Here is a 24,497-nt window from a genome sequence, read left to right on the forward strand (position 1 = left end):
GACTCAAAGAGGTATGGTCTACACCAAGGTAGTTTCCTCACGGCCCTAAACACCTTGGTGTAAACCATGACTCTTTGAGCCCCAGTGTTGCAAAAATACTCACTGATACCACTAAAACTCAGGACATTCTGTCCCCTCTCCTCTTCCTCTCCCTCTCCCTCTCTTGGTCCACCTCCGGCCACCTCTCCCTCTCCTCCTCCTTTCTCCTCTTTCTCTGCGATCACTGCTGACAATGTTTCTAGACAAGTCCGATCTATGAAAGTGTCATCCAAGCAGGTGCTCCCCTGCTTCTCCAGAACCATCAAGGACCACATCAATACCCTCGCTCCAGCCTTGGCCGATTTCTGTGATCACTCTTTTGCCACTGGAACCTTCCCCTCCACTCGAGCACTACCTTGTTCACTGACTCCTAAAGAAGCCTATCACCGATCCTTCCTGTCGAGCAAACTGCTGCCTGATCTCTATCACTCCTTTCCTGGGCAAACTCCCGGAAAAGCTGGCCATTCCCCAGCTTACTCTCCACACTGAATCTGTTGGTGGTCTCCATGACCATCAGTCTGGCTTCAGAGCAGCCAGAGGCATGGAAACTGCTCTCGGACACCCATGAAGATCTGCTCACTAATCTCGACTTCTGTCCTCATCCTCCTTGATCTTTTCTCTGCTTTCGACATGGTAAATCATGCCATCCTGATCAATCGTCTCTTTAAGAACCTTGGCATCATGGATCAGGCCCTGGCTCGGTTGACCTCCTTCCTCTTGGACCAACACTCCCAGGTCCAACTCGGGTCCTTTCTCTCCACCATCTCTCTCTCCACATGTGGTGTTCCCCAGGGCTTTAACCTCTCACCCTGGCTTTTCAATGTCTACTTGGCCCCTTTGGCCTACTTCATCTCTACCTTCTCCTCTAACTTTCAGTATTATGAGGATGCAATCATCTCACCTTCAGGTTCCCCTCAGCCTCCTCGCCCCTCTCACTCATTCCTGATGGTCTATCTACGATTCTGGAATGGTGTGCCTCCAACAATCTCTGCCTTATGCCAGTAAGACTGAGATCCTCTTCATTGGGACCCCTGCTCCCACTTTCCCTCTTTCACTCTGGCCGACTTCCTTGGGCCCTGTCCCTGCACCTTCCTGTGAGGCAAAAAACCATGGTGTCATCTTCAACTCCACTCTCCCTTTCTCTCCTCACATCATGGACCTTGCTAAGAAGGCCCACTAACAGCTGCAACTCCTTAGAGGTATTCTTCCTTTTCTTACTCTCCCCCAGACGCTCACTGTCTCCAGAGCCCTGGTTCTCCCTAAACTGGACTACTGCAACAGCATCTTTCTCAATCTGCCTTCCTCTACTCTCTGCCCTCTGCAACTAATCTAAAACAGGACTAGCAAGACTTGTCCTTGGCCTCAAGCCGAGGGATTGTATCTCTTCAGCCCTGAACTCTCTCCATTGGCTCCCGGTGACTGCAAGGATCAAGTCCAAGACCCTCTGCATCGTCCACAAGGCTTTCTGGGGCCGGGGCCCGCACTACATCCAACTCTCTCTTCCTAAACACCTTCCTTCTCGAGCCCTTCGCAAAGCCACCTGCAACTCTCTGAGGGTCAAACACTTCTCAAGACAGGGAGTGGGGGGTAGATCTCTCTCCTCTGCAGGTGCCTCCCTCTGGAATGTCCTCCCTGCCCCTCTCAAACTTGAGCAGGACCATCTGAGATTCCGGAAGCAGCTCAAGACCTTCCTTTTTGCCTCTGCGTTCTCTCTCTCTCTCCCCCTGCTGACCTACCTGTCTGCTGCCCTGACTGGTTGCCTGGCTACCCTCAGAACCTCAATGGGCACCAGGCTCCTCCATGTCAAGTAGCCCCTGCACTGCCTCTGGGCCTGCAACGCACTTAGGGGCTGCAACTGTAACCCTACAGTCCCCTGTCTCCTTGCACATACCCAGAGCCAGCTGGCCTGGCTGCATTTACTTAGAGCAATGCTGCCCTGATTGCACTTCCCCCTTCCCTCCCCCTGGTACTTCTCCTCTCCCTCTCCACCCTGCACTTGCAGGAACTGAATGACACCAGGCCTAGTAAGATCGCTGTTTTTGTCCTCCCTTTTTCTTCCCTGCCTTGTCTTGTCGTGCCTAGAAACACTTGTGTACACGAGCATTATAAATGACTCATCATATCATATCATATCAGCAATCAAGTTTGGTGGTAATTCCGAATAATTACTGCCAAACCTTTAACGAGGCCATAATTTTTCTGCAAAAAAGGCCTGTTACACACATGCTCATCATACTCAAGCGATATTAAACAATATTATCTAAAGTATTACTGATTGCTTAGTGTATACATTACTACTTTTTAAGTTGGATTTGACAGAGTAGATTTTGTTTTCCTCTTTTTTGCAAGATATTCTAAAATACATTTGTTAATTAAAAAGAAAAAAAATATGTTTGTTTACTGTAGTACCAAACGCAAGAAGCAATTTCTATGGTTATGTTTCTCTTTGTTGTTTTACAGAGCCATCGTTCTGAATTATACAAAAAACGATTTTAACCTTGTTTACCAAAAAAACATCTTCCAGCATTTGCTGACACTTCACAAAGGTAAAACATTTTTCAGGATAATTGTTCAAACCACTTAAGTAAGTAGAGGCATTTTTGGTTAACCTTTTGAATCTCTCTTTCTTGGGTATTGAGTACCAGACTTGCATCTCGACTTCTCTGTACAAAGAGGAATTGGAAATGTGAGTTTGCCTGCCCCTTAGCCAACCTGATGTGGATATGTGGCAAGGGTTTAGTTAGGCCTGTGTTTCTACCTGTTGATGGATTCTTAGTTATAGTTGACGAACATTTTGTGTGGTTCTTGCATGTTGCAAACGAATTTATCTATGTGTATACTTATTTGTTTTGAATATGTTGCTTGATTGTTTGATTTGTGTGTAATGGATATGCACTATTTCCATGCATTCCATATTGTGTGGATAATGTTAATGGTTCTAGAACGCTCCTGCTGACTCGGGCAGAAGTACAATAGACTGACCTTGATCACAAAAGACTATTTGTTGATTGATAACAAATATAACCCTGCCATGTTTTCCTTGGTGCTTCCAGCTGTGCTCAGGTGAGTTTGTCCCTTCATTATCCCTCTTCTCTTACAGCTCTATGTCTCCAGGGCATTGATTGGTTCTCTTCTATAAATCTCAATCACACAAAACCACTTGGCATGGAGCTGATAACAGACTGGCAGACCCAGTCTTGAACCACAAAAGCAATGCCATCCCACCCTACAGCAGAGACTCAGCTGACATCCAAGCTACACTGAAACAACATATGCGCGGTTATATGCTGCAAGGGCAGCAACAGTGAACATTTCCAGACTCCTGGTCTTGTCAAGAAAATGTAATGTAATGGGGGGAGACAGAGGTGCTACAACCATAAAAAGGATCTATGCCTCTATCCAAGGTCTGCACAAACAAACAAAGCAGAGCCCACTAGAATAGGAAGATGGTGACTCTTTCTTAAGTCAGCAGATCCCTCACAACATGGATATCTTCAGGGAGAGCATCCCAGAGATTGGCGGCATTAGAAATGCCCAGGCCTTTAGCGAGTCTGAAGCAATGAATGATCATGGTATAGCGGGACGCAGCGCTCAGGACTGTTGTAGAAGCATACCACGTCCAATGATTTTTAATGTAGGATGAGCATGTCCATAAATGGCTTTATGAGTGATAAGGAGTTTCAACACAACCCTTTCCTTTACCTGCAAACAATGTAGTTTCCTCAACACTCGAGAAAGAAAGCATATCTTGGAGTATTATTTAAAGTTGTATCCTGCAATATTTTGCACAACCTGATAGAGGGGTCATGTAGATTCAGGAATAGCGGCATGTAAGTTGGTAGAATAGCCCACTCTGAAGGCAACCATAGCCGCAGATATGTTCTACAGTGATTTTCAGAAAAGATTGGTCTAAGTTGTTTAAGATACATCAGCTGAAAGTGGCACATGCTGATCACTTAGTTACAGTTGCCTACAGTTTTTACTTTGTATTTTTATAGGATGCCCTGCAACAAAAAAGTCTGGATAGTTTGTCAAAGATTTTCAAATCTGATATGGAGACGCAACAAGCATCATTTCAGTCTTCTCTTGGTTGAGACCCAACCAGTTCTCTGGCATTGAGTGTTCTATAAGACAAAACTGTTTGAATAGGAGTTTTCTAATGGATTTCTTTCTCCCACGGATTCATTTATGACAATCCTAACCCAGTGCAGCTGTTCTTCAGAAACTTTTCTGGCAAATGGGGAGCAGCGCAACTCTGCACCGGCTCTGTGTCTGCTTTGCCTGACGTCTCTCCGCGCCTTACTCTGGACATGACGTCAGGGCCAGTATACATTGAGGGCTGTGCCCCATGACCTCAGTTCCTTTTTCCATGCACTCTGTTCGCAATTTGGGAACACGCTCGGTGAGCTTTTGAGAATTTTTCTCTGCGCCATGGATATTCCGCCAAAGGCCTCAGGCTTCAAACTATACACAGATTGTAGCCGGCAGTGTCAGTCTTGAATCCGCACCAGATTCATCTATATTGCCTGAGCGAGGATTACAACAACCATGATTGCGGGACATGCCAGTCCACGCACCCGAAAGCCCTCCAGGAAAGGGCGGTGAAGATCTTCACCGTCCACAAGTCGAAGCGTGAAGCCCTGCGGTCTCATTTGAGGTTGCACAGCATGAAACAATACTCTGAAGACAGGTCTGCTACGTGCAAACCGAAGAAAAAGGACAAGAAGAAGAAGCATCGGAAGAGGTCCTACTCCTGAGTGATTCCTCACACCGACATTCTTCCTCTTCCTCTAATAAGAGTCACTGCTCCAAGGATTCTCCAGAGAGACCGTCTAGGCCTTTCCACCCCAATCCTCCACCCCAGAGGAATGGGAAAGAGTTTGCTTTGCCAAGGCGTCAACGGTTTTGGCCCCAGAGTCTTCGGCTCCGACGACAGCGCCGTCGGCTGCAGTGCCGACAGGTCCCACCACAGCTGTTGCGACTGGCAGCTTACTGGCTCAAGACCACTCCTGCATGCCTACGGGCTTGGGCCTGGACCCACATGCAGCCAAGGTTCCTCTGGTTCCAGCCAAGACTCTGCCTGTGGGCGTTGCAGTGCCGATTTGGTAGTTAGTGTTGTGGATTTTGGGGGTCCTCAGGGATACGTTCTTCTCCCCATGAAACCTTTCATGTCCAAGATTTATGGCATCTATGATAAGGAAGGTGAACAGGTACCCTTTGTGTTAGAATCCTTAGTTTCTAGGGAGGAAAGAGATTTCCCCAAGGAGTTCTACGAGGAATGTAACGATGTGCTTGGGTTGGTCAAGGATCTACAGGTTGCCGGTGGCCTCAACACTTTCCCTGAGATGGACATTCTTTCAGAACCCATCCCTGATAATCCTCAAGTTGCTTCTCAGAGGCTTGAGGCTTGTACTGGTGGCTGATACTCTGGGGCATTCTGCTCTATCCAGAACTAAGATCCAGTATGAACTGTGTGATATTCTGGATAATGGCCTGAAGAAAGAGATGCTGCTGTCCTTCAATGCGACAGTGAAGACCCCTGTGCTGGAGGTGTGCTAAAAGCTTGCTTCTGCTCTGGCAGTTGACAGGGAGCTGGAAAAGAAACACTACCCTGCACCATCAGATCTGACATTTGTAGCCTCTCATGCCTTTCCAGAGAGCTTGGTGGTTCAGGCCGTGATGGCTAATATGAAGATCTTCCCTTCCACCTGCGGAAAGAAGGTGTTTGCATCAGGCAGTCTTGCCCTGTGTGCTTTGAATACCTCTTGCGCTTTGGCAAAGTTCTCCTTCGGTCTTTGATCTGCTGTGGCCAATGCGGCTGCACACACCCCTGAAGGGGGCATGAGGGAAGGCTTTCTGGCTTTGATCACTGATGGCAAGTAGGCTTTCTGCCAGATGTTGCAATTGGAACCGGACGCTGCAGATTTCATGTCCATGAATACAGTGGTCAGACATCACTCATGGTTGAAGACGTTGGGATATGCAGCTGATGTCCTAGTCAAACTTGTATACATGCCCTTTGATGGGCAGAACCTTTTTGGAGCCAAGGTTGATGGCACCCTCCAAAAGGTCCATTCCTCCACACCTTTGACTAGGGGTAGGAGTTTTCATCCCTCCCCTGCCTATGTCCCAAGAAGTAATTGTCAGTCTGACCCAGGAAGATGGCAGAGCAGGTGCTTCTCAAGAGGTAGAGGTGCCCAGAGAGAAGGCACAGCCATGGCCACTGTCCCCCTCTGCACCTCAGAGAGCAAAACCTCAGTGACGGCCTCTGCCACTCAACGCCGTTTGGGGGCGTTTCCCTTTTCATCTTGGCATGGTCAATGACCATGTCCGATGCTTGGCCTTTGCATGTCATTCAACAGGATTATTGTCTCCCATTCATGCAGCTCCCTCCAGACCACTGCCCTTAGATCACCACCCTGACTCTGAATCCCATCCTCCTGGAGGAGGTTGTCAGCTTTTTTCAAAGAGCGCAAGTGATCTGGTACCACACTCAGAAAGAGGCAGGGGGTGGTATTCCAACTATTTTCTGGCTTCAAAGTAGGATGCAGGCTTGCATCCTACTCTGGATCTACAGCTGCTGAATTTCTTCATTTGCAAGAACAAATTCAAGATGTTTACTCTAGACCAGATACTGCAAGCCCTCGACCTGCAGGACTGGTTGGTATCACTGGACCTTCAGGACGCCTACTTCCACGTGCCAATTTAGCAGAAGCACAGGAGGTACATGAGGTTCGCGGTGGGCCAAGGCCAGTACCAGTTCAAAGTCCTGACATTCGGTCTTTCTTCAGCTCCCAGGGTTTTCACCAAGCTGCTAACAGTGGTAGCAGCTCACCTCAGGAGGGATGACATTCATGTCTTTTCCCACCTGGATGATTGGCTCGTCCGAGTTCGCTCTGCCAACCTAGTGTCGGAGCACCTTCTCTTTACAAGCAGCCTGTTGCACCGCTCAGGCTTTACCCAGAAGTCTCTGTCCCGGTACATTGTAGCAGTCATGGACACTAGCCTGGGCAGAGCATTCCCACCCGAGGATCGAGTGGCGATCTTCTTTCGGGTGGTCAATGTCTTCCAAACTCAGACACAAGTCCCAGCCTCGGCTATGCTGTGCCTTCTGGGCCTCATGGCTTCCTGCATCCTTGTGGTACTGGAGGCGAGGCTGCGAATGAGATCGCTTCAGTGGCTTATCCATTGCCAATCGTCACAATTCCAGCATGGCTCAGGATCTTACGTGGTGGGCAGTGCTGGACAACTTGTGGAGAGGTGCATCTTTTCGCTAAACTTCGCCCCAGGTGTCGGTGGTCACGGAGAGGTGCATCTTTTCGCTAAACTTCGCCCCAGGTGTCGGTGGTCACGGACCACCGACAGACTGACCTGGTGCACTCAACTGCCAGATCTGACAGTACGCGGACTGTGGCCTCCCTCTGAGTTAGTGAGCACATCAATTTTCTGGAGAGCGATCAGGCTGGCGCTAGTCACTTTCCTCCCCTCGGAGCAGCGCAAGACTGTGCTGATTCTGTAGATAACACAGTGGCCATGCACTATCTCAACTAAGGGGCTGGTGTGGGGACCTTGCTGCTATGCAGAGAAGCAATGTGACTGTGGTTGTGGGCTCTGGAAAACAGCGTCTCTCTAACGGCTACCCATCTTGCTGAATGTCACAGCGGTTGCTTTGAGCAGACAGACATTGGCCTCCCATGAATGGGAGCTCTGTCAGGAAGTTCTGGAAGAGGACTCCTCAAGTGGACCTCTTTGCTTCCAGTGTCAACAGGAAGTGCGAGTTGTCTGCTCCAGGGAATTTCCTCATCAGGGAGTTCTGGGGAACGCATCGACTGTTGAGTGCACATTCAACCTGCTTCATGTATTCCCGCAGATCCCTGTCATTCCGCTGGCTCTCAGGACACTAGGCCCGGTTGGGACCACGTTGATGCTCTTCCTTCTGGATTGTGCCTGAAGAACATGGTACCTGAAGTTGTCGGACATTTCCAACTGCCCTCCTTGGCGCTCCCGAGGAGAGTCGACTTGCTCTCTCAATCAGAAAGGCGGTCCTCCAACCGAACGGTCATTTCGCCAAAAGTAATTACTTTGAGGTAATTTACTTCAAAGTGATTACTTTGAAAATGTCATTTTGGTTTTCTTTTTTAATTAGGGTGGATCCCCTCTATGGCCCCCCTTCCCCTTCACTACTACTCCAATCCCAATCTCCTCCCCACCCCTCTTTACCCCATAATCCACAGTAACATATATGGATTATTTATTTATTTGTATTCGGTTTGTTTAAACCTTTACAAAATAATTCCTCCGCAAAAAGATACAACATTTAAAACAATTAAATCACTATCAATTCATTCAAACATATTAAGAGCATAATTAAAATAACAGTTTTTGTGCAACAGTGCAAAAACAATACATCTTGTTGGGCAGTAGTTCATATCTCATATAAATCATTCAAGATAAATCACAGAAGTTCTTCAAAAACGCCAGTATTCTAAGTTTTAAAACAGTAGAGCTATTATGCCTAATCTGATACCATAACAATTCAGTATCAACAGAGTGCAAATGTAATACAAATTGTTAAAAATATAATATATGTTGCTTTAGCAGCGCTGGACATAGCAGTAGTATATGTAACATTGTTTCCTCAGTGCCATCTTTACAATATCTGCACCAACCCCATTCGTCATGCAGGAGATTCCATCTTTTCAAAATGTAGTTTGTTTTTAAGATATTGAAACCGAACCTCATGAATGTATTTCTAAAATTCCGAGAAGGATATTTCTCCAGATAAATTTCAAGAGCTGGGTAAAATTTCCAAAACGAATATATCTGATTAACCATTTTGGATTGTTGGACAAAATTGTGAGTCAGTTGCCAGTCATTACATTGCAATATGTTTTTCACTTTCAAAGCGTTCCTTAACAGCATCTCTATCGTGATGCCTGCCTTCATCAATATTTCTTCAATAACCACTTTCAATTTCAAACAAAAAAAGTTAGATTGGTCTTTCCCTGCTATCGTATAAAGTGACGTGGAATTATTTACCAGACATTTTCTCCACAGCAACATTTTTCTCCATAAAATAATTGATTCTAAGGACTGAAGGCCAAATTCATATCTAATAGCTTGGATTGGAATGCACTTAGGAATAAAAATTAAAACACCTTTCCACATATCACGTTCTAATTTTTTCATAAAATCTGTGCTCTCAAGTTCATAAAATTCTAAACCATGTGTAAGTTTGGGAATACATAGGGCCTCATCACGACTTGGGCGTATTAGCCCTACCACCGAACTCCCTGGCGCTAATAGCGCTGGATCACGAGTTTGGCGGTAATGTTAATCCCCATTCCCCATTGAGCCCATTCGGGAATGCCCCATTCCCCATTGGGCTCAATGGGGAATTTTCGCACTCTTACCGCCGGCGGAATTCTGTGCATTTTCAGCGGATTTCCCCCCAGCTCAGAGCTGGGGCGAAATCCGCCGAAGCCCTGATTCGGTAGACCCTTAAATCCAGTGGTATTAGCGCTACCGCCGTATTTAAGGGTTACCGCCAAAGTCGTGATCAGGCCCATAGTATAAAAACGTTTCAAAGGAGTTGCAGTAAAACTACTCTGCTTAACATCAATTTTTGACATCTGTCTCCGTATCATCTCAGTTTTCACTTCTAACTGCCTTTTGATCATTGACATTGCACCATTGGCTTTAAAGTGGTATCCTAAGTATTTCAGTGCAACTTGAATTTTTATACGTTTACCTTTGCAGAACCAAGTTAGAGAAGATTGATTTTGCTTTAGCTTTCCCATTCGTATAATTATCGTTTTGGAAGCATTGATTTTCAAATGTAATCCTGCAGTAAATGCTACAAATGCATTGATCAATCTCTGGAAACCGATTTTTGTGCAGTCTAACAATAAGAAGTCGTCTGCGTATGCTATCCATTCAATAGCAGTTTCTCCTAATTTAGGCGATACCAAACCCTTACCCGAGATTGCATCGGCAGCTTTGGAGACGTATAAATTAAATAAGGTAGCAGCTAACTTGCAACCTTGTCTCAAGCCATTGGGGATTGTAATTTCTGAAGAGAGGCGCCCGTCTGAGTTGAGTCTGACCTTAATCTTTGTGTCAGAGTATAGGTCCATGATCATCTCGAGTAGATGTCTAGGAATCAATAGGTCTCTCAAAATCAGCCATTAAGTATGTCTGTCGACAAGGTCAAACGCTTTAGAGAGATCCATCGAAGCAACAAAGATAACAGAGTCTAACTTCTTTAAGGATTTGGATTGTAAGATTTTCAGAATAAGTCTGCTACAATCCGTTCCAATCTTTTTTTTTAAACCTATCTGTTTAGCATCTAATATATCATTGCTGGTGAGCCAGTCTTCTAATTCTTCAGTATAATGGAGGTAAATATCTTGTATTCAGAGTCTGAAATCGCAATTGGTCTGTAACTTTCAGGTGAAGTTCTAGGACCGTTTTTATAAATTGGGATCACAATAGCCAGTCTCCATGAGTGCGGGATCAGCTTAGTTATGAGTATGTCATTAAACAGTACATGTAAGATATTTCCCCACAACTGCGCATCGATTTTTAGAATTTGGTTGGATAGGTTATTAGGTCCAGGTGCCGCTGATTTTTTAGATTTAGCAATAAGTCTACTGATATTAGTAGGAGAGATGTCGAAAGTCAATCTGGAATTTTTCGAGTAAAAGGACCTATCGTTATAGCTCCCATCTCCATACATCCTAACAAAGTGCTCTTTCCAGGTTCGTTCGCTGAGCTGTGTAAGCAATATCTCTTTTTGTGTAAGCTGAATCTCATTAATCATCAGCCAAAAGCTGGACATATCTTTTCCTTTAATTGCAGCCAGGATTTTTTCACCATCAAGTTGGTCCCTAGCCACTTCATGAGAAATTTGCCAATTCTTGTATTGTTGCTTAATACCTCTTAACTTCTTAGCCCTTTCGGTTCCTATACATGTTGCATTCAAAACACCACAGATGTCTCGTTTTAGCTGTTTTTTCTGATTTAAGGTGTCAATGTTGAAGGCATGTCGCGTGGTTAAAGGTTTGTTTCGTAACTTTCTTATTACAACATGTGTTAATGGAGATTTCATTAATGTAGTTAGTAAAGGAGGTCGCTGCCAGATGACATAAACTTTCCTCGTGGGTCATGTTCACAAATTTTTTTAGTAAGACAGATGTAAATCTTTTTGTATTGGAGTAAGACCAGCGTATGCGGGTGCCAGTCACATTCGCAATGAAACCTGCATTGTAGCTTACAATGTGTTCGGTTTTCACCATATGTGTTATGTAAATCGACAGGAGGTTATGATCGCTCGTAGACATTTTTTGTACGGTAAGTTTGGATATATATTCGTCCAAACCGTTAGTCACAAAGATATAGTCAAGGATTGAACTACAGCCTCTGGCATTCCATGTATGGGTGGAGTTTGATATTTTCACTAGCCCCATAACTTCAAGAAAGTTCATCCATATTGCTCCTCTTAACTTAGCATTACCATTCGGAGGTCTAGGTATCTTGCCGACTGAATTAATACGGCACATTAGGGTGTCAATTTCCGTACTGTCTGTATCGCAATCCGCATTTAAGTCACCAGCTATCATGACCAACCCGTTGACCTTAATAGCACTCCAAGCATCAATTTTTGCGGTTACCTCAGCTAATTCTTTAATCAGCTGCGTTTCATTATGTTTCAGAGGATTCCAATATACATTAATAATACAAATGTCAATGGAGTTACATCCAATTTTCAGACTACATGTAACTGCCAAAAATAATTTCAGGGTTGACCATACATCGATATTCCCTGCTTCCATAGTATGTTTACATGCAGTTAATAAACCACCCATAGGTCTCCCTTTGGGTCCTTTAGTGGCGGGTAGTTGCCAAATATCATAGTCTTCCCAAGTTAGGTATGTTGTAGCCCACGTTTCTTGCAAAAAAATCAAGTCAAAAGATATCAAGATATCTGTAACATCAGTATTATATAACAGGTGTGCATGGCCTCTGGAGTTCCAACATGCAATTGAAGTTTTCCCAGTATTGCTAAAGTGGTTTGGCCAATGCCTGCAGTGACGTGATAGCATCCCAAAGAGCAAGTGTCAGCCCTCTCCATTCTTGTTTTTCACTGCCAAAGCCTTCCGTATTGTTCGAATTTGCTTTGTTGGGATCATTACTACTGATAACCCCTAGTTTCAATGTTTCACCATTCCTATCCTGCTTTAGCTCAGTGTGTGTGTATGGATAAATGTCAAAGCCTTTGCACTGCAAGGCCTCAGCTTCTTTCAACAACAAATTTCTAACGAGCGGTGAAGGAATTACTAAGCGCACATAATCCAGCCTTCATTTGTGTAAAAAATCTACAAGAACAATGTCAGTTGATGAAATCAATGCCAATGAAGGAATAGTGACAAATAACGAAAAGATGTAAGGGCGGTTCAGCGAAATTTGTTTACCTTCTGTGAATAGTGTAGTCAATATCAGACTAGGTAAATCGCTCAACGCTGGTTTCTTTAAATCTTGTCTGTCTTCCACCAGCTCAACATTTTCGTACACCTTTTGTGTTTGTCTTTCAACCCCATGCGGTGGCTCTTGTCCATGAATAGGGTTTTCTCTATTATTAAATTGCTCATGTAATATTTTTTTTACAATAGTCTCAATTTCATCTTGTTTAAGAGAGTATACACCATCGGCACAAATGACACCCTCATTGTTATAAAGTTCCTCATCATTTAACAAAGTATCAGTATTACGCCCGACTGCAGCCGTCAAGTCACCGGCTTGACATTTAGCAGAGTCAAACTCGCATATTCGTTCGTCGGACGGGACTGAGGGTACATTGCTACGTGGCTCAGGTGTCTGGTAACCAGAATGGAGTATATTAGCATTACCATTCCAAGCGGGCTACAGAGTGTCACCCTGAGGAGTACTGAGAGTTGGCTGAATTGCTTTAGATTTTAGAGCGGACACAAGAATAACGGGTGGTTTCGCCATATTAGCCTTAGATTTAGGATCATTGCATACTACCCCATCCCTAGTCTCTTTAATTACAATTTCTGCAGATTTTCCTTTTTTCATTACATATGCCTGCAGAAATGACTGCATTCGCTTTAAAGATCTCAAAAATGTCAACCAAACCAGATTTTAAGGAAGACAACTGCGAGGCAATATCAGTAACTTCCATTTTCTTTTTCATGGTGTCAGAAATCGAGTTTTCCGCTTCGAGAAAGCCATCCTGCAGAGAAGTTTAGCTGGTTCCACACCATAGTTTGGTCCCAAAGCTTCATCTGCTCTGCAGGAGACCATCTCTTTTCTTATCTCGTTATTTCCGACCAACCCATCTCAATCTTCATCAATCATGTTTTTAAAGTTCACATCTCTTAGATATTTCCGTGACGTTTTGCACACATTTTTCTTTTGGTTTTGATTTCTAAGTTGTGCTTGTTTTTTTTTTTCTTTTTTAGATTTATTTACGTTAGGCAGTGTACTTTGAGAAGCGGGAGGGGATTGATGTTCCATTAAGACACCAGAAGTATATATCACATCAGGTTTAGGTTTGGGCACATCCACCTGCATCTGAGAGTCTTCTATCATAATCGGCTCTGCAGGCAAGTTCTTTACTACCTCCACAAAGACAGTTAAGTCAGAAACCTCTTTACCAGGCTTTAGAGCACCTTCATTATTCGTTACAGTTGAAGGCTTAATAGAAGTATTACAGAATATATCGTTAACTTTCAAGGGGACCTGTAGAACAGACACATTTATTTGCATCAGCAGCTCAGTATGCCTTCTTAACTCACTCAAGATCACTCTGTTAAAGATTCCCATCAATGTACACAAATCAATGGTATTTGATTTGTCAATTATGATGCCGTTAGCAGTGTCTTCAATCACTTTAACCGAGGAATCAGAGTTACTTTCCAATTGGAAAGTGTCCTTATCAGCGGTTTTGAAGACACTAGGAGTATCATCAAACGACTGGTAGGCCAAATCCGATTCCACATGGGTCACAGATATCTAATTCCAGAAATATTTCAGAATATCTTTTTGTGGGTGAATTTTCAGGTCTTCAGCATAAAGAGAGCTTTCGTTAGGTTGCAAATAGTTGTTTTCAAGCTCATCGTTTAATTTTAACTGATTCGAGCATGCTTGCGTGCATTCTAGCAGCTCCTCCTCCTCCATACATGGGGGCAGGAGAGGGAGTACAACTGTACGCGCTAAACTTGCCCTGCGTGTTGTTACTGCCGTAAAAGAGTCAGCGCTGGGATCCTTCATCATGTTGCCAGATTTAGATTTTTTGCCTTTCATATTAGTGCCTAAATGACCAGAACACGTGTTACAAGCTATACAGCATGTACAAGGAAGCTTTTATAACCGGTCCGTCTAGTCACTATAAATCTCTGATGCACCTAAGAATTATATTTAACAAAGTGTATAATTAGCCTGAGAAGGCACAATCGCGTTGCAAAGCACACTAAGTCACATAGCAGCCTTACCAACCAAAGCCCCGACACTGTAGATCATTTCACCATAGGTTATCTCCGGGAGCGCTTGGCACCGCGCAGTGTTCACAGTGAACAGTAAACAGTGCTTGCAAGTGCTTCGAGGTGCACGCGCAGGTGCGCTACACCATGGGTAGATATAGTGAGTGGTCGGGACGGCCAGGGGGCGGAGCCAGTGACGCTCACTGAAAATCATTAAAGGGAGACGTTGTTAAAGTTATTTAGCATCACAAAAGCAGACTACTCAATCCGTGAGTACCAGAGTCCGTGAGTTCAACAGGACCAGTAATGTTAACATAAGCGTCAGTTCACACTGTAATCAACTCCAGGCAACAGTGGTGTTGCATGTAAAGACGTCCTCTTGCAGTACGGCTGCCAAGTATCCAATGCGATCCGAAGAGGTAACAGCATACGAGGAGGTCCGCACAGTAAACAGTGCTTCCAAGTGCTTCGAGGTGCGCTGCACCATTGGTAGATATAGTGAGTGGTCGGGATGGCCAGGGGGTGGAGCCCGTGACGCTCACTGAAAATCAGAAAAGGGAGATGTTGGTAAAGTTATTTAGAATCACAAAAGCAGACTACTCAGACCGTGAGTACCAGAGTCCGTGAGTTCAGCAGGACCAGTAATATTAACATAAGCGTCAGTTCACACTGTAATCACCTCCAGGCAACAGTGGTGTTGCATGTAAAGACGTCCTCTTGCAGTACGGCTGCCAAGTATCCAACGCGATCCGAAGAGGTAACAGCATACGAGGAGGTCCGCACAGTAAACAGTGCTTGCAAGTGCTTCAAGGTGCACATATATTTATCGAAGTAATCACTTCAAGGTTAATTGCTTTAAAGTAATTACTGACGTTGAAACCACGGGATACGCACCCGAAACTCAGCAGCCTGAACCTTCGTGTTTGGCTACCGAGAGGCTGAGATACCAGGAGTAGGACTTGAAGGAGAACGTCCTTGGTGTGCTCCTTTCTGGTCAGAGGCCCGCTACAATTTCCATTTATGCCCCTCGTGGCAGATTGCTAGTACACCATTGGTTCTATGGTCCCTCACCTTCAGAGTGCTAGGAGGAAAGGTGGAACTGCGGTCATGGGGCGTGCCGCCTAAATATATATTGGCCCCAACATCATGTCCGGTGTGAAGAGCCGATATTGCGCTGCACCCCCTGGTGGCGGAAAAGGTGCCAAAGATGGGATTATCACACATGAGAAATCCTTGAGAGGAACAGCCATCAGTAAGAACATTACAGAGAGGAAAGTCATTTGTTCTTCTGGCTCATGATCAAGGCAAAAGACAATCTAAGTATCGTCCATTTAGTTTTGGAATACCATCAGAAGATCATAGAGTGGCTTCATATAGATCTTAAATAGGATGGGCGACATAAAAGAGCCCTGGAGGACATTGCAATCCCCCTGCTCTGATTGAGAGACATAATAATTAATAGTAACTTTTGATATTTAATATTTAAGCAGCGAGCAGTTCTATTTACCGCCTTAACACAGTGGATAGAATAGCGTGGTCTATGGTATCATATCCTACCAACATGTCAAGCTGCAGCCATATGCACGACTGCCCTTGATCCAAAATGTGTTGCGCAATATCTTTCACATTCACAAGGGCTCTTCCTCTTCCGGTGGCGAAAGTCCAATTTGGCATTCTTCTAAAAAGTACGAGGATTTGAGGTTTGCTTGTAATTGTGAGGTAGCTCCTCTATCCAGGATCTTTAGGAGAAAAGGAGTGTTGGTTATTGGCCGATAACTGGCACAGTACTCCTTGTCAAGAACTAGCGTCTTCAAAAAAAGGAGTGACACATGCTTGTTTAAAGACTTCTTGAACTGAGACATCTCTTACAGAGGCATCAATATTCTACTGATTAGGGGTCTCAGTGCACTCCTAAACGAAAGATGAATGGCATGGGTCACTAGTAAAAGTTAAGTACCTGCTTGTACTGGGAAGCTGGCCATCGGCGAGCTTATATGCAATTTGATCTTACCAATCTTCCCTCTCTCAAAAAGTCTGAATCTTATCCCACCATAGTGTAGTTGATGGTAAAGGACTAGTCATAGGAGAAGGATCTTTCAAACTATTTGGAATTTTAAATAGTTTTTTTGAAGAATTAGAAACTGCTTTAATTTGTAAAGCAAAAAAAGTCTCTTTGCTTCTACAATGGTCTGTTCGAAAAGGAGCCTAACACATTTTAGTTCATAGCAAGTGAGTTAGTTAATTTTTCTCCTCCATTTAAATACTTTACTTGTAATACACTTCTTTAAAGAGTCCACTTTGGATGTAAACCCCTTATTCCCCTCACATTTAACTTTACTGAGTTAAGATTTCACAGGCGGAACAGGGTCTATGGTTTTAGCTACAAGAGAGTTGTAGAACAAGACTATATGGTTCACAAGAGTATCATCCTCTAATCTTGCATCTCTATTTTTAAAAGTAGGATTAAGACAGTTGGCAGTTAGTTTCCATTTATCGGCAATAGTAAAGGGTACACGCGTTAAGCTCCGAGGAGGCTGAGTTTTAGGTAGACCAAATAAAAAAACAGCATGATCTGACCAATCCAAGGGGAGCATGCATGGATTGCAAGAAACAATGTTCCAAGTGACAATCCAGTTTAGGGTACATACCTTATTGTGAGTAGCGTTAGTATCTATGAAGTGAAATCCAAGATCAATGAGTATAGAATATAATAATGATGCTTGTGCATCACTGGCATCATTAAAACTAAATTAAAGTTACCTAGGAACCTCAATGTTGAGGAAAGCCTCAAAAACAAGAAAATGTACTCTATCGAATGATGCATACGTCTAGAATCACAATGAGACGGACAATACGTAATAATAATTTGTAAAGGGCGGGAGAAAGAGCTCTTACAATTTATACAGCGGACCTTCCATCTTGGAAGGTCTAAGCAAGGGGAGACTGACCTAAAGCTGATATCTTTAACAAATAACCTGCATTACAAAAAGATGCTAATAAAGTACTCAAGTTATGTCAAGAAATCCTTAATTTTTACTTGCTGAACCCAATAGAACATATGATGGCAATAACCTCCATAAGAAAGAACAAGAAGCAAGTGAAATCAAGAGAGTTGACTTACTGACCCCAAATTAGATCATCAGAGAAGTGCTGACAGGAAAATTAGATTGATTACACAGTATAATGCTGACAGTTATAAGCTACATACAATTGTCAAAAGGCACTGGCACCTAGATCAGGATGTTACCAATTGGATAGATCCTCTTCCAACTTCACCTTCAGCAAAGGGAACACCCTCAAGAACATTTTGTGTCCATCCTTTATGAAAAATACTCAACAGAAAAAGTTGTGGTTACATATGGCGCAGAACAATGGTTTTCACAAATGTGGTAATGGTTCAATGAGTATATATGCTTTTGAAACATCTTCTGTGACATTTGACAAATTGGGTGAACACCATATTGAGTCGTTCATTAACTGCAATACCAAACATGTGGTATATTGTATTATATGTGTGTGCAGTTTAAAATACATAGGCAGTACCATCAGACCTTTAAAAATATGTATTAGAGAACACCTTTCCACATTTGCTTGCCAGGATGCCAAATACCATCTGGCAAGCCATTAGCAAACATGCCATCAAATGGACAATAAATCGGACATAAAGTTTGCTGGATTGGTGAAGGTAACGATGTCACCACGAGGTGGCAATTTGACTTTGACATTACGTAGACTTGAAGCCAGGCTCATATGCCAGGCTCATATGCAAATATAGAACTGTACACTCTGGCCTCAATTCGGACCATGAGTTTGCGTTTTTTTTATGAATACAGGTGCCACAACCAATATTTTTGTATTTTCCTTTGTTATATATATTCTTTCACATATTCCATTTGCCTTCTTGTTGAACATTTTTTAATTGAAATGCATTATGAACCTCAGGCAGCTCCCCAAATGTTAATTGCGCACTTATGTATCAATTAATGTACAACCGGGCAAGCGGGACGTTCGAGCACAAAATGGCACCAATAAGCCTAATTTAATAATAACCATGGGGGAGTATTTATATCCCATGCAACCAAATTTTCCATGCATTTTAATTAACTATATAAATTGTAGTTTATTTAGAACGAGTTGCACGTAATATAAATGGTGCAAGTGCGCGCACCAAAGGCTACCGGCTAATCATTACGAGCTGGATTCAGATCCAATCAGGCTTTATCCAAATTTAAACAAGTGCACTATTCACCATCACAATATCTCAACCAGACTGGACCAGTCTATTTTGAATAATACAAATTAGCTGTTACGAGGTACCATTATACCTTTTGGGTTTTTGTGCTTGTGCGCTTTGTTGCTTTGTTATACATTATACTTCGAGTCTATCGAAGCACATGACAAAACTAACGGAATGTTTTTACATCTCTTTTTGAACCCTACCACTATCTCTCTCCCCTATATTCTTCTTATTCAATGATTTATGTTTTATGGATGAATATATCTTTACTCAATTATGTGATGCAATGGTTGAATTGATTTTGAAACTTGGTTTATTGCGGACTTGTTACGCCTTGTTTGGCGTCTGGATTGATTAATGTGTGTTATATATAGATGTACTTTTGACTTAATTTTCTGTTATGGTGGATCAGCCTCTGAGGAAGATCAATTCTGTGCTCAAAGCACGTGTCAGGCTGGACCTAGTTAAATCTAATTAAAAGATTGGAACATTGGAAGCATACTTCAATGCAATACACTTTGGCGCTGTGTGACTGTTTTTGTTCTTCAATATTTCATACCCTTGGCGTACGTAGGCAAAGTACCAATCCTTATCAGTTACCTGCAGCCTCAGCAATTTTTATTTAGCTCGCAACCGCAGTGGACTCTAAGTGACTTTTGCCACGAGTGTTATTGCAATAAAACATATTGTCTATATACAAACTATGCACATATCAACACAAACTTAATTACATTTTAAAAACCAATACAAACTGTATTAACAATACCACTTACGGATTATACTAAATGTGTGCAGATTGTGATAATGCAGTTCTTTTTATGAAACGGGATCTCATTCTCCAGGCCAACACAAGGAAATGTCCCCAAAACTGTCTTGTGAAATTGGCCAACATCAAAAAGCAGTATGTTAGTGAATAAGCGCTACATGTAATTTATGACCTGCCGTCAAAGCTTTTCCAGTGGTTTCCCAAATAACGGACTGAATACAAAAATGCTACACTACAAAGGCGGTGCAGCCTTAAAGTGCTCAACTGAAAGCATAATTTGCATCACTGGCATAATGCTTTGTATCATTTTGGATAGGTTACCCTCCTGCGGAGTTTGAGTGGGAGGGATGCAAAGTTAGCTTGCAAATCACTGAATTACCAAGTCTGTCGATCAAATTAGCACAAATTAATTCCAGCCATAATTGGGACAAAATGTTTCAAATGTGTTCGCACATAACAAAAAGGCCTAACACCTGAATTAACGCCTATAAAATTAAGTAAAAACAGAATCAAATAAAAATAATTTAAATGAATTGATGTGAAAACGAAAAGGCATGCCAAAAGTAAGAGTCAGGGCAAGATCAAATAAGTGCTTTATCTTTTATCTTTTCTAGCCACTTGAAACAGGGTGCAAACCATTCAAATCATTTGCAGATGCAGCTCCAAACAGTCTATATCATTCCAAAAGTATTAAAAGGCCAATTGTTAAGCAGGCTTAGATCAGATGTGTGATTGTTCACCCAACACTATAATAACCAATGCTGGTCAGAGGACCCCATTAAATGGTCAGGTACTCCTATTTGCTGACCATTAGGCAAATGAGATGCCAAATAATAGATGAGATCAGTTCCAATATGTTTGTTTTTAATGACTATGTTAACAAACACAAACCCTGAACTGGTTGTAGGAATTGGGATTGTAGCAATTTGTGTTAGTGACTTTCTTGGAGGAGTGTTTTAGAAAGTAAAATAGTTCATCCTTCTAAAACCGGTATCTATTTGGCTGCTAAAAGGCATTCGACACTCCCCAGCCCAGCGCAGTCAGGGGATTGCCAGGGCCTGAGAGAGGGCTAAAGAAAAGAAACGTAACAAACTAACCACTCGGGAAAAGGGAAAGAGGATCTGCCAGCAGGGGGACAAGAAGGCAGTGGAAAGAAGAGGGGATGCTGGATCCTTTAAAAGGAAAGGTGGTGTGCAGACCTTTTAGGAAGAGAGCAAACACTTAACTGAGATCCAAACCTCAAATACGAGGTGGCTTCCGTGATGGAACCTTGAATACCGGAAGGAACCCTTATCATGTCAGGCTGCTTAACTGTTCTTGTGATGTTTCTTGCTTGCCTAACTTTTGGGTTTTATGTGGCAATAAAGAGGCTTTGACTAGTTCTAACCACCGCAGTAAAATTCTTAATAGGACAAGGTAGCAGCACACAGTAACTACAAATGATAATGAATCAAGAAGCAATATACAACTCAGAGACTGAAGTGAGTAAACATTCTAAGCAAAGCCTAATGATCACCGTTGACTGATGAGTATAAAAGCAGAAAGGAAATCCTTTGAGCAAAAAAAGAATCGAAGAAGCAAGATAGAGATGAAGTACAAGAAGAAGTCTTAAATCCATGAGATCAAGGCAGGGACCCAAACATTAACGTTGAGCTCTTATGCAAGGTTTTAAGGGGAGCTCTTAAAGAAGGCTCAAGGTATAGATCTGAAGCAAGGCTAATGTCAGAGCTCCAGGGCCAGTACAGTCCAAGGTTGAGGTAACAATTAAAATAAAGGTTTAAGGCAGTGCTGTGGACAAAGGCATAAGACAGATTTACATATCGTGATATGTAATACAGGATTCCAGAAAAGTGGTAAGGCAAGGATAAACAGGGTTGCAAAGAAGACTTCAAAAATCCAGTGAAACAGTGCCATAATGAGTCTGGTAAGGTAGGCTCTGGACAGGCTGATGAAGGAAGTTCATCAAGAGGACAGCATGGCCCAGGTGCAGATGCAGCAGGCTTGCGAATTTGGCATCAGCCAAGTTGGCAAAGTAGGATCTAGGGAGGGAAAAGAAGGTGCAGCTGCGGAATCCACATGTCAGAATCACAGATGTAAAATCCTGAGTGTGAGAAACAAGGGATTTATGAGAGGCATAGATTCCAGAATAGACATCTGTGTCAACATGGCCTCTTGCAGGCTAGCGGGTCAGGTATTCATTCAATCCGTTCCTGAAACTCCCAACGTAAGCTTTTCTGACCAAATACTTTATATCTAATGGGAAAAATACAAAAGCCATTCTTCTGACTCTTGGCATCGGCTAGAAAGGCCTGACATAACATGCAGCCATTATCTCCTACAGCCTAGTGAGGTGAGTTGATTGCATGAGAGGAAAAACATAACAAGCAAACCAGTGCAAGACTGTAAAAAATATACGTACAGGCAAATGACATTTTCATTATGATGGATGGTAACATTGTGAAGGCCACAAAAGTTGAAGAATCTTGAAGGGATATTATCTGATTACCTATATGTGGCTAAATAATGCCAAAAGCCCATACCCAGAGCCAATGGAATGCTGTATCACATAAGGAGAGCCCAAGACAAGCCCACACACAGTGATGGGAAGTTAAGCAATCTTAAGTGCTGCTGTTCAGAGTGTAAAGACTTATTCACCAATGCCTGTCAAGAGTCACATTCCCAGGTCTAGAAGCAACATCTACTAGTTCCATATTGAACATTTCCAGGCAGCAGCTATTCTATAAGAAGTACCAGTTTGTGTTACATGTGTACACAGCTTTAATTGGTGTCTCTAATGAAGCCAGGTTTTGGGGTGCACCCCCAGAAGGATACAGTCAGGCTGTCAAAAGGGGAAAGATTTTGCTATAGCTCCAATGAAGAGAGGGTAAGTAATGTAATCAAATATTCAACAGAGGAAAAGTGAGAGGGAGAACGTGATAGAGGCATTTAGAAAGTTATCTAATGAGCACTAATGTCTTCTCTTTTTGTTTCTTGCCTCAGGCTCTGGGCTCACATGCGACAATGAAACAAACTTCCATGCTTTCCTGGAGGAATACTTCCAAATTTTCTTGAACCAAATGACTGCTGAGGATTTAGTAGCATTGATTCCTGGGGAACAGCTCTCACAGGTGACAGCGTCCTTCGCACTGTTCTTTCTCATTACTTTATTTGCTTGTAGGGACTAGAGGTTACAGGGTGGATCACCTGTAGGTCACTTGCTCAATCCACCAGATCATGTATTTCCTCTGAGGTGGTCTCAGATGCCCATTTGTAAGATGAGCTGGCACCCTTAGTCCAGCTTCCAGCACTCAGGTGCCCATATACCAGCACACTGCCATTTCCATTGTCATGAAATACCAATCTTGCTGGCAGTCTAAACTAAGATGATAAGGACTGGGTGCATATTGGAAAATAAACATGTCAATCACTATGCAGAGGTGTTCTCTCAGGACAAAGGTTGAGGTCCATTGATAGTGCTGTTTAAGGAAGCTGCCTCAACCAGTTGCTATGCTGTTTGTAACTGCTGAACCCACATGCATGCATACTTTTTGCCGACCCCGTACCTTCATCCAGAATAAATCGGCTCACACATTGTTTGTCAAGTGTTGGCAATAAAAGGCCATAGGTTTTTATTGTACAGATATGGTTATGGAGATAACAATAATCACATATCATGATAGAACATACTTTGGGCACCAGGTCTTGGGGTTACCCCCCTCTGGCCCGTGCCCGCCTTCTCATGTCCCACGACTTGTTGTGGGCACCATACAGTGCCTTGTACTTCTTTTCCTTTGTTCTTCTCCCTTATTTGCAGGGTGGGAGAGTTTTGTGGTAAAGAAGCAAAGGTTTGGAAGGCACTGAGTAAACAGTGCACCTCCTGTGTGTTTGGGTCCCCGTTCAGGGTCCACAAACTGTTTGTGTTTTCTCTGAGCATGCCGCTCTGTATTTATAAGACCCAGGGGAGCCCTGGGTCTTTGATATGTATAGTAGTGGTGGGGGCTGTTATGTTCCAGCCCCCGGCCGCATAGCCAACTATCTGGCCCCCTGAGGGGGCAGGTCTTTGAACCTGATCCCTGCCTGCCTGTTGGTTTCCTTAGGTGCTTAGCACCTTGCTGCATGAAGGAAGGGTGAGGTGATTGCTCACACCTCATCCTTCCTCAGTATTGTGTTGTGCAGACTGCGTGTCTATCCAGCTTGGGGGAAGGAGAGGAGCAGGAAGTGGGGGAAGTTGGGCTGCCCCTCTCCAGGCCTGCTGATGGTAACAGCAGTTACCCTGCCTCACTTTGGTCGGCCCTGCAGCATTGCCCATAACTGCTGAACTCGTATGCATGCATACTTTTTGCCGACCTCGTACCCTCACCCAGAATAAATTGGCTCGCACATTGTTTGTCAAGTGTTGGCAATAAAAGGCCGTAGGTTTTTATTGTACAGATATGGTTATGGAGATAACAATAATCACATATCATGATAGTACATACTTTTGGGCACCGGGTCTTGGGGTTGCCCCCCTCTGGCCCATGCCGCCACACGTGGGCAGGTTGGCGGCTGACCACGTTCCCCCCTCCCGAAAGTATCTCCTATTGGCAACTCCTGGAGGCTGGAGTTGCTGTAATTTCTCGAAAGAAATGTTCCATGCCCTGGTTTGATAGATGGGGGCCATCTTTGTGGAAAAGGTCCGGGTCACCCAGTGTAATGGCTGGGTGCTTTATAAAGTCTTCTTGCTGTACAACATTTTTCTAGCCCCCTGTTGAGTTTTCTTCTAGAAATGTCTACAGATTTGTAGCAGTTGGCCCCTTGCCATTTCTTTCTGGGTAGGATGGCCGAGAAGTATATTTCTGTTCCTTTCCAATTCTGTGAAATACCTGCCAGGGAGGAGCACATGTCTTCAAATAAATTTCTCCTTCCAATGGACACCAGGTCCTTGCCCCCTAGATGTATGACCAGAAATTCTGGC

At 43.4% G+C, this 24,497-nt stretch overlaps 1 protein-coding gene across 1 annotated transcript in view; it reads left to right on the forward strand.

The window, feature by feature from the left end:
- Positions 1-24,497, forward strand: part of LOC138568695 (uncharacterized) — a 1,243,988-nt gene that overhangs the window by 222,251 nt on the left and 997,240 nt on the right. Inside the window, exons 60-61 of the mRNA XM_069646472.1 lie at positions 2,500-2,585; positions 22,544-22,671. Of these exons, the coding sequence (XP_069502573.1) occupies positions 2,500-2,585; positions 22,544-22,671 (214 nt within the window). The remainder of the gene's footprint in view (positions 1-2,499; positions 2,586-22,543; positions 22,672-24,497) is intronic.

This window comes from Ambystoma mexicanum, chromosome 2q (genome assembly GCF_040938575.1).
Source record: "Ambystoma mexicanum isolate Mex_15411 chromosome 2q, UKY_AmexF1_1, whole genome shotgun sequence".
NCBI lineage: Eukaryota > Metazoa > Chordata > Amphibia > Caudata > Ambystomatidae > Ambystoma > Ambystoma mexicanum.